General features: G+C 46.9%; 1 protein-coding gene across 1 annotated transcript; it reads right to left on the reverse strand.

Moving 5' to 3' along the window:
• Positions 1-2,531: 2,531 nt before the first annotated feature.
• Positions 2,532-12,897, reverse strand: Slc25a51 (solute carrier family 25 member 51). Its single transcript, XM_029539789.1, has 4 exons — positions 12,860-12,897; positions 12,605-12,801; positions 9,044-9,152; positions 2,532-4,302 (listed from the first exon to the last, which is right to left on the reverse strand). Exons 1-4 carry the CDS (start codon positions 12,895-12,897, stop codon positions 3,363-3,365), a joined length of 1,284 nt encoding a protein of 427 aa, XP_029395649.1. The 3' UTR covers positions 2,532-3,362.
• Positions 12,898-13,705: the final 808 nt, after the last annotated feature.

Here is a 13,705-nt window from a genome sequence, read left to right on the forward strand (position 1 = left end):
CATCCCCAAAGTTTAACATTACTAAACTCACAGTCACAACTCCAAAGAGCAACCGAAGCTTTGTGTTTAGCTACTTTTAATAATGAAAAGAGGAAATATATGCAGACCCACCTCCTCACCAGTTTGGCCAGCAAAGAGTATTAAATTTATACAAAGAACATTAACATATTCAAGGTTTTGATATGCATTTATTTATATAGGAGAAAAAATACATTTGACATAGGGAACCCAAGCATGAATGCCTTCTTGCCAACAGTCTGGCCCAGCTGTGACCGAATCCACCCGGCTCTCAATACCCTCGAACCATGGTTCACTCTCTATCAACCACTTATATGAGGCCAGCCCTCTAAACCTTACAAGTTTATCTATATTGTCATTGAGCTTAGGAATTTCAGGTACCCAAATATAACTATTTATGTACAATTCTGCTTCATTGCACAGGGTCACAATATATAGCAGGTGAGTATATGACCAACCACAAGATAAATGATGATAGGCACAAACATCTGTCTCTAGCCACAAAGGAAGCAAAACCCCAGTTTGCCACAATGCAGAGGCTGTGTTGACTCTGCTACAGTCCTGAGGGTTTACAGCACTGGTGTGTTAAATGCAAAACTCGTAGGTTTCTGGTGGCATCAGACAGGACACACAGGACACTTGTGTCCTGCACTCATGAGCCACCCGTGCCACACATGTAACACAAAGGTCACTTTAAAGCTTTTCAGAGAGTTCTTTAGTCTTTTTGCCTTTAAAAAATATCACTGCACTAGTTAAGACTATTAATTACATTCTGACATAAAAGTTCAAAGTGGAATACAGGTTCTGATTTTACTTTTGTCAAACTTGAATTTATCAGGGACAGAGCTGCCTCTGCAATACACTGCAATCTAGTCTTTAAGAGCTCTAAGGGTGACAAAGTATTTAAAAGTTAAAAAGCATTAGGAAGCTTAATTTTGCTTTAAAATGACACATAATTGAGACAGCAAAGCCAAAGCCTTGCCCTTAACAGCCTGGTGACCCTCACAGCCTGGTGACCCTCACAGGGGCGCTTTATAGCCAACACTTAGGCCACTTGCACGGAGTGTAAAGAAAACAAGGCCAAGTATAATCCCGGGCGGGGCATGGTGGCGCACGCCTTTAGTCCCAGTACTTGGGAGGCAGAGGCAGGCGGATTTCTGAGTTCAAGGCCAGCCTGGTCTAAAGAGCGAGTTCCGGGACAGCCAGGGCTACACAGAGAAACCCTGTCTCAAAAAACAAACAAACAAATTAAAGTCTAATCCCTGGTTACCTCCCCTCCCCTGTGCTGCATCTGGGCAATGCTGCACGTGGACACAGGTCAGGACCCCAAGGCGCCATCTCTCCTCACTGAGAGTTCTCACCTTCAAATTGTAACTGAAGACAGTAGCACTCAGATGTATCTCGGACAAATTCTTGTCTGCCAAGTCCTCACAGTTGCCCCTTAATGTCTGCACTGCACTGGACAAACACTTCCACCAGTGTCGCTCCAAAGCCGCTGACCTCCATTACTGCCACCCCAATACTTACTAGGATCCCAACTTTTACAGCTGGATAATGGTAGCTTTATGTAACCAGCTTCAGTGTAGTTAGCGGTAAAGAGCTGTTTTGGATTACCTTCCCCAGAAACTTCTCTCAAACTGCAGTTGAGGGTCCAACTTCAGTTTATAGGTACATAGGTACACGTGTACACACACACACACACACACACACACACTCACACTCACTCTTGTATGCAGTTACCCAGAGATGAAAAACTGTCAGTAAGAAACCTATCTTGGGGTTGGGGACTTAGCTCAGTGGTAGAGTTCTTGCCTAGCAAGTGCAAGGCCTTGAGTTAGGTCCTCAGCTCTGGGAAAAAAAAAAAAAAAAAAAAAAAAGGAAGGAACGAAGGAACGAACCTATCCTTAAGGACTGGGGACACCAGGTTCGGCAGCTCACGCCTTTAATCCCAACACTCAGAAGGCAGAGCCAGGTGAGTTCAAGACCAGCCTGGGCTACATGTTGAGAATCTGTCTCAAAATAAAATAAAACCAAGTAAAACCAAAACTGGGAAGACCGGAGTGTAGTGGGGTACCATTCGTCTAGGATGTGCATGGCCCTGGGTTCAATCCCTAGCACCATTTTAAAAAAAAAACAAAGAAACCGACTTGCTTATGTCGACTCCTGGGAACCAAGCTGACCGGTGGTGTTCACAGACAGCTTCCTGAAGATTCTAAGCTACTTCCCAGACTGATGGCATTTCCGCTACAGCATTTACCCAGAAAATAACTATGTGACTCCTTGGCCTGGTTCCTGCCAATTGGATCCTACCTGACCAGAAGTCAGTGCTGCTACTTAGAGTAGACACCCCTAAACTGCACAGTGGCAACCGGGCTGAGTGTCAGAACCCTGAAATCTTTCTTTCCAGAGAAACAGACGGAAGGCCAGAGGGGAAGCACCCTCCACTCCTTACCTCACTCTGTAGCACTGAGAAACAGAAAAAAAGACCTGGGGTTATATTAAAACTCCCAAAATAAAACTTTATGGAAGTGTTATTTGTTTAAAGTCCAGTATCAGAGAGCAGGACAGACATGACAGTTACTATTCACAAGGGACAATGTCCTCACTGGTCAGCTGTCGACAGCAGTAGCACAAACAAGAAAGCAGAACAGCGGAGCCTGCGGTGACCAGCTTACCACAATGAAGCACACAACGGAATTTAACTAGGGCACCCTATCTTTTGGCAATGAATTCAGGGAAAACAGCACAAGAACATTCTGGAAGGGCTCTCTTTAGGTGCTCAATTCTAGCAAATGTGAACAGAAAGTTTGGATAGTGGCTATCTCAACAGCACTTAAGTTTCAAAGCTAACCCCAACAATTCATCATGGAGCTAGAGCCATGGCGCTGAGTGGCGCCTCTGCTCCAGTCCTCCATGCAGAGCTGGAGTCTAACGACGATGACCCTCTTCAGAGCAGAGGTGAAGTAAATGAGGTGAGACTGAGCCTGAGAAGCCCTGGGCTGGGAACATGTGCTCTGGCTGCAGATACCACAGTTTCCACACAGAAGGCCTAGCAAGCCTCCGGGAGGAAAAGCACTCTCTCAGCGGCCAGCTGCCCAGAAAGGTCATCAGGTACTGCTGGTTCCCGGGCAACAGCCTAAAGCTCTGGAGTAATAACCACACCCTAACCCTGACTCCTGCCCACTGAAACCTGGACCAGATCTGTTCTTGTCAATGCTTTGTCTGCAAGTTATGGCTTGGTCTTAAGGACACCAATATGTACTTAAATCAATTGGGAACAAAGCCAAAGTGCATTTTCCTTAGGTCTAGTTAGATGAGAATGTCATCGCTATGTAGTGACTTCATCATACAATCTTTAACAAGAACTCATAAGTTGCATTGATTATTCCCCAGGAGATGAGAGAGCGGTGGTAATTCAGATGTGCACCTCTGAAAAGATTGATCAGTTTCCTGTCCCGCTCTATCCAGATAGTCTTGAACACCATGGGGAGAGACTGGAATGGCCCACCAATCTGAGACTGTATTCGAGCTTTGACAACATTAACAGGGAAACTTAAGAAGCCCAGCATGGCCCCAAGCACACCTCCACAGATGAAGTCGTTGACCAGGTGGGCACTGTACGTAGTGGCAGTAGGCAGACGCTCCTTAATGGGCCCTCGAAGGCCAAAAAAAAGGACATTGCTGAACCCATTTCGGAAAAGGATGGGCACCATGCCTCGGTAATACTCTGCAATCCCGTGGCACCTGAGCGCCCTGAAGGCCTGGTAGGTGTTTGTGAACTTATCATGATGTTTGTGGTCCTGAAGCAAAGTCTGAACCCTTTCGAATGGAGTGAGAATGGCTTCCGTTGTGCCAGCGAGCAGCGCCGCCAAGCTTCGGGTGGCAAACTCGGGAGCGCTGCTCACGTGCTTGTGGAGCAGGCGCGACAGGTCCTCATACAGACCAAACATAAGTGCCAGCGTGGTGGTCTTCTGCATCAGTGGGGGCAGGATTCCGCGGTACAAGTTGCGGAACCCATCCTTCCTCAGCTGCAGGACTGCATCCCGGGTTTTGATGCCGTACAGCTGCTGCCGGAACAGGATCTTCTGAACGGGGTAAGTGATCGCCACGTTGTTGAAGGCTGCGCAGCAGCCACACAAGTAATGCTTCATGTCCCCCACGTCCGCAATGTGAGGTGACAAGTCCTGGTTGGAAGAGGTCAACATTGGGGGCCTCTTCTCATGCGCTTCCGAGTCCATCACGGACGGCGCTTCGGCCTTTCCTCTCTGGGGAAGTTTCTTTAACCTGTAGATAAAGAATGGTCAAGGTGTTACAGAGAGCGCAACTCATGAACTCTGCCCAGTCCCCTCTCCGATTCCCACACTCTGTATTTTCCCTTTAAAACTGGATTAGTAGCATGGCGGTGGTGGCGCACGCCTTTAATCCCAGCACTTGGGAGGGGAGGCAGAGGCAGGCGGATTTCTGAGTTTGAGGTCAGCCTGGTCTACAAAGTGAGTTCCAGGACAGCCAGGGCTACACAGAGAAACCCTGTCTCGAAACATCACCCCTCCCCCCCAAAAAAACTGGATCAGTAATACTCTACTAACACAATTCAGTCAGTATGCCGTTTCTACATACAGGTTAGCAGTTTGTTTTCTGTGGGGTTTTGTTGTTGCCATTCTTGTTTTATGACAGGTTGCTTAGAATGTCTCAGAGTCCTAGGGATACCCTGGGCCTTCCCTTTCTGCAATCACCTTCACTCAAACGACACTTACAACAGACTGAGGAAACAGACAGACACTCCACCTATGTGTTAGCCCAACAGGAAGGAAGCAGGGAAAGTTAGAAAGCACATGGGAGGCACAGAATATGCAGGTTAATTTTCATAAAATGTGATATTAACAGGCCATAGGTCCATCACTGCTTTGTTGACAGTAATTACTATTTCAAACTTGCTTTAATCCTAAAACTTGAATATCAACCCATGTAAATGAAAGCTTTTTGAGGTTCACAATAATTCTTAAAGGACTTTATTTATTTTAAAGATTTATTTTTATTTATAAGAGTACACTGTCGCTGTCTTCAGACACAGCAGAAGATGGCATCAGATCCCATTGCAGATGGTTGTGAGCCACCATGTTGCTAGGAATTGAACTCAGGACCTCTGGAAGAGCAGTCAGTGACCACTGAGCAATCTCTCCAGCCCTTTTTTTTTTTTTTTTTTTTGGTTTTTCGAGACAGGGTTTCTCTGTGTAGCCCTGGCTGTCCTGGAACTCACTTTGTAGACCAGGCTGGCCTCGAACTCAGAAATCTGCCTGCCTCTGCCTCTGCCTCCCCTCCCGAGTGCTGGGATTAAAGGCGTGCGCCACCACCGCCCCGGCTCTCTCCAGCCCCTCTTAAAGGAGTCTATAAAGTACTGAAACAAGGGCCACCAAGATCACTGACCCAGTTTCTAAACACTGGCTATTCTACAGAACCAGAGAGCGCCATTGTCCAACTGAAACAAGACTCTCAGATATCCCAGGAGCTGCCAGGCTCGAAGCCCAGCGCAGGGAAGTGGAGATGTTAAAAGTTAAAAGGTCACCCTGCAATTTATACAGCCAAGCTCCTGGCCAGCTAGGGCTTCAAGGGAAACCTTATCTCAAAACAAAACAAAAACAGCACAAAGTCCTCCCAAGAGACACACCAGCAAATTATGCCATGCATTCAACTTGGATTCACATTTATTTAGTGTCTGTGGACTTGGCCTTTTGCTAAGCATTAGATCCTCAGAGACAATAACACCACGGACTAGTCAGAGACTGTCAAGTAAGCAAACTGTTCACAGTGCATTAGCGTCTGTGATCCTAAGTGCCTGTGGGTGCACCTACATATGAGATGCGAAGGTCATGGAAGAATGAGGTTAAGGAATGCACAATGCTCTGTGTTGTCATATATTTAATTCTTCACACTACAAAGTTATCCTTCTAGTTGTATATGTGAAAAAGAAAAGAAGCCCCAGTGTTGCTCACTGTTCAAGACACAGCCACCATCCAGTGATTTTTAGTTTCTGTAAAGTGATTCTGTTTGTTTGTTTTACAAGATAGTTTTTCTCTGTGTAGCCCTGGCTGTCCTAGAACTCACTCTGTAGACCAGGATGGCCTCAAACTCACAGAGATCCTCCTGCCTCTGCCTCCCAAGTGTAGTGCTGGGATTGAGTGCTGGGACTAAAAGGATGCTTCGACGTGCTCTATCTTGTTGTTTACCTATGTGCAGTATATGCAGCTGCACACCCTTGCTGGCAGGGGCATGTGCAGGCTAGGAGAGGGTGTTGGAGCATCCCTGCAGCTGGCAGCATAGGTGGCGGTGGACAGTACAAGTGCTAGGAACTGCTCTCTGAAAGGGCAACAAGCCCTCTTAGTCATGGAGCTACAGCTCAAGGCCCTGGTATTTTTAAATGGACTAATTCTTCTATAGTAAGAGACATTTAACAATTCAGCAGTAAAATAGTAAATAACCCAATTTTAAAATGAGCAAAGAACTTGAATGAACGTGTCAAAATAAAGACTATGTACAAAATGGTCAACAGGCACAAGAAAGATGGTTAACTTTATAAATCATGAGAGAAATACAAATCAAAATTATAACTTTCTACCAACTTGAACATTTAATTTCAAAATCAACAATAAAACACCTATACACACACACACACACACACACACACACACACCACCACCACCACCACCACCACCAACAACAACAACAAATAAACCAGGAGCCTGGGAGATGTCTTAGCAGGGAAAACCTTTTGTCTGCAAACAACAACAACAACAACAAATAAACCAGGAGCCTGGGAGATGTCTTAGCAGGGAAAACCTTTTGTCTGCAAGCCTGAAGACCCCAATTTGGTGCCTGGAACCCACATAAAGAGCTGGCAGGCAGAGATGGAAGAACCTGCTAGAGCAGTGGCTTTCAACCTTCCTAATGCTGCAACCTCAGGCTGTGGTGATCTCCAACTATAAAATTATCGTTGCTACTTCCTTACTGTAATTTTGCTGTTATGAATTGTAATATAAATATCTGATATGCGGGATATGTGCTATCTGATCCCTGTGAAAATGTTGTTCTACCCCCAAGGTTTGGAGAACCCCAGGGTGAGAACCCTTGCCGTGCAAGTTCACGCAGCCTGGAGTAGCAGTGCTGAGACACTAAAGAGTACACGCATGCCTCAGAAACATGGTAGGCATTGTCCTAGAAGTGGTCCTCTAACCTCCACGGCACACCAACACACATGCATGCACACATATGCAAATATATTTTTGAAAAAGACAAGGATCCAACAACCACAAAACACAAGTATTGGTGGGACCGTGACTGGAGGCCTATGCACTGGTAGGACTATTAAATAGTACAGTGCTCTGGGAAGCAGTGCGGTGCTCCCTATAAACGAATACACCATTAAGTGATTAACCTCTTGGCTGCAGGCACACAGCCAAAGTCACCACTAGATATGCTGCTCACAGCAGCACCACCCACGAGGTGGGAAGTTATCAATCTAAGCCACATTGCTTAAACGGTAAATAAAACAGGCCAGACAAACTCTCTAGGCCTTCGATTTGAACAAACACAAAAGCCTGGTAAATTCTTCATGATTTTCCTACATTACCACATTATGCTGCTAAACACTGCTAAAGTCAGGACAAAAAATGTTGCAGAGAAGGAAGAAGGCAGAGCCCAGGACCAGGGAAGAATCAGAAACTGCAGACCTGTAACAGGATACAGCACACACAACCACAGTTTCCTTTTAAACCAGCTTAGGGGAATTCTTCAGTCTCCTGCCCTAGCAGGAACTTGACTTCTAGCTCCCCTCCTGTACCTATAATTGGAACTTATCTTGAACTTCGGTCAAATGTTCTCAGGTAGCTATGAAATGTGAGAGATACTGGAACCTGAGGCTGAGGAACACACAAGAGCCTTAGAACCTACAAGTCGCCTGAATGAAAACCTCAACTCTATCACACATGGACTGGGAGTTTTGGCAAGTCAGAGCTGCGTTGTTTAGAAGACAGGGAAGGTGCCTATCTCAGAGGCTGGCTCAATTCACTGAGTCAACAGAGTGCCCTTGAGAGTGGGGTGGAGTACAGAAGGTGCTCAACAAGACCGAGCCCTTACTCTTCTCCTCTGAGGTGCTGTCCCTCAGGTGGCATCCTGATAAATCCATTATGTATAAAAATATCATGTGAGAAATGCACGTATTTATGTTTGGTCTGAGGCCTAAACCCAGGGCTTCGTGCATGTTAATCTCATTCACTGATTGCCTGCATCCCTGAAAGAGTTAAAACACCTAATATACACGGGGGCACTGGCTGCTTACCTCTGTGTCTGTGTGACTGACAGAAGCTTCGGCTCACTGCTGCGTCTCATCAAAAGAGTACAGTGTCCCTTTTGTCACTAGACAGTGAAAATTATTTAAGGTGCAGTTCCAACTGAACACTTTACTTCTGCACAAGAGAGTCAAAACAGGCCCGATGATGTCACTCTCCGTGCACAGCTGAGACAGGCACAGCACTTCGAGTGGAGCTAAGTCAAAGCCCATCTGGCTGGCCTTAAAGCAGGGGGCGACACCTGGTTTCACCTGAGTAACATTGGCCAGGATCTCTGTTTTGGCTTTTGGTGTCATCCACTGAGCCACCCTCCCCACCTCCATCTGGTGGCGTTCTATGGTCTACTCCCCACCACTATGCCCGAGGTCCCGGTTTCTGACCTCCACATCAAGTTCCAGTGTCTGTTCCACTGGCTTTAGGAGAGACAATCTGTGTCTCTCTCCTTATGCTATGGAGCAGCATCAATGCTGCCAATGCTATTTGGTCCTTTATTTTATTTTGTTTTTTTGAGACAGGGTTTCTCTGTATAGCCCTAGCTGTCCCGGAACTCACTCTATAGACCAGGCTGGCCTTGAACTCAGAAATCCGCCTGCCTCTGCTTCTGGAGTGCTGGGATTAAAGGCGTGCGCCCCCAGAGCCAGGCTTCAACATTGTCTGTTCCTTTAAAGTTTACAAGACTTTACCTGTGACGTTTGAGCCTTGCACTGAGGATGACAGCTTTCTGGTGACCTTCCCAGTGCTTTCCATTGTTAGCCTTCTCTCTTCTGAAGTCAGTTTTGATAACTGCATTTCCTTAAAAAAAAAAAAAATTGGGTTTAATTTCTATATTCTTATAAAGTTTGTTTTTAAAAGATATGTTTGTGGGGGCCAGAGAGATGGCTCAGAGATGAGAGCACAGAACTGGTCCTCCAGAAGACCTGAGTTTAATTCCCAGCAACCACAAGCTAGCTACAGCTACCTATTATGGGATCTGATGCCCTCTTCTGGTGTGTCTGAAGACAGCTACAGTACTCACACACATAAAACAAATCTTTGAAAGAAGAAAAGACACATTTGTGAATTTGCTCCTTTCTCTTGAGCACTGTGCCAGCTGTTTAATGTCCCTCTAGGCACAACAGAGTAGCAATTCTTCAATGACTGCCTACACCCTTACCCGCTTATTTCCCCAGTCCCCAGAAAATCTCAACAAGCTCTAATGTGGTTGCAAGCCTCGGTAGAATATCTGAGACAATACTATCTTCCTGTTTTTATTTGTGGGTGAGCGCCTGCAGAGGTGGTTATGAGCAGCCTGAGGGTGCTATGCATCAGTCAGGACTTCTGGCTCTTCACCCGAGAGCCTGTGCAGCCTTTCCGTCTTAGAGGCTTGTAAGAACACAGCGAATAATGTTCCACAGGCTCCGAGCTCTGCCAGACACTGAGCCTAGTAATGATTAACTGTCCAGTCTTCAACAGCCATGCTTTCTACTGTTCCAGCTTACAGGCATTAAGGTAAAAACTTGTTAGTTTGTGACCAGGCCTTGCTTTAGTTTGGCCCAAACTGACCATAAACTCATAAGCCTCCTGCCTCAGCCTCTTAATGCTATCATTATAGGTACTATCAGGCCTGTCTAAAAACTGTTTTTTCGTTTTATTTTTTTAATTAATTTTTTTGGTCTTGTTTCGAGACAGGGTTTCTCTGTGTAGCCCTGGCTGTCCTGGAACTCACTCTGTAGACCAGGCTGGCCTTGAACTCAGACATCCGCCTGCCACTGTCTCCTAAGTGTTGGAATTAAAGGTATGCACACCATACCCAGCTAAAAACTCTTATTAGTACTACACCTGACAATAGAAGACCCATGTTTACCAACTTACATTAAGTAAGATTTTAAAGACTAAAACCTTGGCAGAAATGCCTGATACTATGTGACATCTTGTTCTTTTTTTACTGTCATAGTTAATGTTAAAATCAACAAAAATCCCTGGTGTGGTTGCCCAGGTCTTTAACTCAGCACTGAGGCAGAAGGATCTCTTGAGTTTAAGAACAGCCTGGTCTACGTATTGAGTTCTAGGACAGCCAGGGCTACAGGGAAAGACCTGCTCCACCTCCCTTTCCCCACCCCAAAACCTTGCAAATCTCACAAAAATGTACACAATCACACACTAGTCTAATAATTTCCAAATTCAGCTCTACAAAGAGATCACTTATTCACAGGGTCTCATCATCCAGGTATGGCTGGCCTGGAGTTCAGCGTGTAGCAGAGGATGGTCCGCATGCCCACCTAGAGTCACTGGTGCCCTTTCGAAATCACTCTGCTCAGCAAATTAAAGTTGCTCCATCTAATCTGTTACAGCTGTAATAATGGGCCTTGTTGGTCAGCAAACAGAAAACAGCCCAGGTAGTCAGTTACTTACAGACCCTCTACAAAATACCATAAGAAATTTTAGAAATATTTTTGACCACTTACATTATTAGATATTAAGGGTCTTATACAGAAAAAAAAAAGTACCTTTTTTGAGACAGGGTTTCTCTGTGTAGCCCTGGCTGTCCTGGAACTTGATGTATAGACCAGGCTGGTCTTGAATTCAGAGATCCACCTGCCTCTGCCCCCTAGAGTGCTGGGACTAAAGGTGTGCACCACTATGCCTAGCTAAAATGTAATGTTTTGCAAACCTCCCAGATGTCAAACCAATCCTGTCAGCTGCACGTCACCCACTAGGGTGGTGTGACTAGCTTCTCTCTCTCTCTTTTTTTTTTTTGGTTATGAGCCTAGCCTTTAACAGCTGAGCCATCTCTGCAGCCTGTAACAAGTTTCTTAACGCAGCAACAAGAAGGAAAGACAGTGTGCAGTGTTCTGATAAGAGTGTAGAAGGCTCATCAAGTAAGGAGCTTAATGCCAATCAGTTCAATCGAGAGGTGGAAGAAAAATTCTGGAAAGTTGTCCTCTGACCTCCACTCAAGCACCTTGGCACATTAGAGTCCCCCGACTCATATTAATATATATATATTAATTATATATATTATTAATATATAATAATCACTAACTTAACTCTGATGAACTGGTTCCTATATAATAAATAACTCCAAATGATAATCTTCTGCAACTTACTATAAAGTGTATTTACCATGACCCCTCTAGTTTGCTGTAAGGCACTGAACCTATCACAAGGGAGCAAAATCCACTTAGATCCAATAAGGGTCAAACTTCTGTGCATGTGCACAACAGTGTAAATTCTAAATACTCAGTGTAACTTTCGGCCCAAGGGATATGCAAAAGGCAGATATGACCTTAGCACAAAGGTCTTTGACCAAAACCAGGGCAAAGGGTGACTGTAATTCTCAAAAGACGTGAATTCCCACTAGTCAGCAGGTCTGAGTCAGCATTCAAAACCAGGGTCGGGCAGGGTTCAAGTGCTAGTTACAGCAGGATTTTACCACTGCAAATACAAGCAACAGCTGTGACAAAGCCCCACTATCTTAGCTTCCTTCTATCTGACAAAGGAGACTAGAGTCAATTCTTGTCACAAGTGTCATGTCGCCCTAAGAAACTCTAAGGGTGACGACTCTGGTTTCTCATGTGCCCTGGACCTGAGTCTTCAAATCCTTTCAAAGCAAAGGCGCTGGAGGTCCATTTTGGTACGATAACTGCACCCACAATTCATTCTTCTATTCAACAGACTACAGGTGAAAACAGACAAAACAGAAGGTGGGCACTAGGACCAGCTGGGCAGCCTGTAGGGGCCAAGACAAAGGTTAAGCTAAAAGTCGTAAACATGGCCGAGGTGCTGCCATCCTCTACCTAAGCTAGCTACAACAATCCGCACAGAAGGGAACAATTGACGCCCGCCCGCCTGGCTTAGACTCTTTACTGCGCGATGAAACATGGTGCCTCGGAACGAGCATTCTCCAGGCTTCCATCTGCCCACTTGGGGAGGACCGAGAGGCGCTGGGCCGAATGGCCAGCACCACGGGGTACCACGGGCCGCCGCGATCCCGCGGGACGCAGACAAAGGGAACCACGGGACACCGCGATCCCCCGGGGCCTGCAGCTCCCCGGCTGTGGGCGCCTCCCTTGCCTGAGCGCGTCGCAGCACCACAGGGCCCTCGGCAGGAGCCGGGAGGCAGCCGCCGGGGCCCCGACGCGTGGCGAGCGCAGGACCTGGAGCTCGGCAGCCCGCGGCCCTGCTTCAAGCTTCCCTTCTCTCTGGCCCGAAGCTAGGGCAGCACAGCGGCCTCCGCTCCCCACCGCACCCCACCCAGGACTCACCCACGGCCCGGGGCTCACGCCCGCAGGACGGCTGGCGAGCGAGCCCGCGCCCGCGCAGGCGCAGACAGGGCCGACCCAGGCAGGGGCGGGGCGGGGCGTCGTCGAACCACGTGATCAGGGCCCCGCCTGGCTCAGGGTCTGGGTATCGCTGTGGCTGCCCTGAACTGCGTCGGGCCTGGTACTGACTCTTGTCGCACCTTTTGCCAGGCTGTGGGGGTGCCGCTAGTTCCTCCCTGACTTAAGCTGAGGTTATACGGTGGCCTCGTTGTGCCACAAAACAGCAAGAGCGTCATTTAGCGTGTAGTCTGTAGAGATTCAGGGCTGTAAATAGCGCGTGCGTGAAGGCGCGAAAACTTCCAATGAGGTGATCTCAAAGCTCGGTGGAGAGCTCTTTGTCACCGCACTTCACAGGACACCTGTGTTGTACGTGAGGTCATACAGCTAGCCTCTTTTTCCTTAGATGCACACCCAGTTTGTGGGGGTCTTGGAAGGAGCACTCTGCCGTGAGTTAGGAGAGCCAGGTCAGAATTATAGCTGTGGCATCCCTTGAGTGACTTTTGGCAAGTTATTAGTCTCTTCCATGCGTGGGTTCCTCCGTGTTGTGACATTCGAACAATGGTTCTGATTTGCAGAACCACAGGCGACAAGTGTCAGTGGCCAGAAGGGACAAAGTCAGTCTTCGTGGGCAGCCTCTTCAGCAGACTCCTGGATGTGCGAGGAGCATTCTTCTTAGGACTGGGATTATCTCACTTTACACACCGTCCCTAGGTGGGTGACCCAGCCTGCATACTGTTTACAGGCTTCTGAAACTGTCGGAAACCACGCCTCCCCTCCTAGGCCACGCCTTCTAGCGTCAGCAAACAGGAGTGTCAATCTTGGTATTTCAAAGCATCCTTAAAGGAAGTTTGCCTAGAGATCCATTCAATCGAGTACCTAAGAGGAAAAAAAATTTAAAAAACATTTATTTTTTAAAAGAAAATAGGGGCTGGTGAGATGGCTCAGCGGGTAAGAGCACCCGACTGCTCTTCCAAAGGTCCTGAGTTCAAATCCCAGCAACCACATGGTGGCTCACAACCACCCGTAACAAGATCTGACTCCCCC

The sequence above is a fragment of the Mus pahari genome, chromosome 6 (genome assembly GCF_900095145.1).
Source record: "Mus pahari chromosome 6, PAHARI_EIJ_v1.1, whole genome shotgun sequence".
Lineage (NCBI taxonomy): Eukaryota > Metazoa > Chordata > Mammalia > Rodentia > Muridae > Mus > Mus pahari.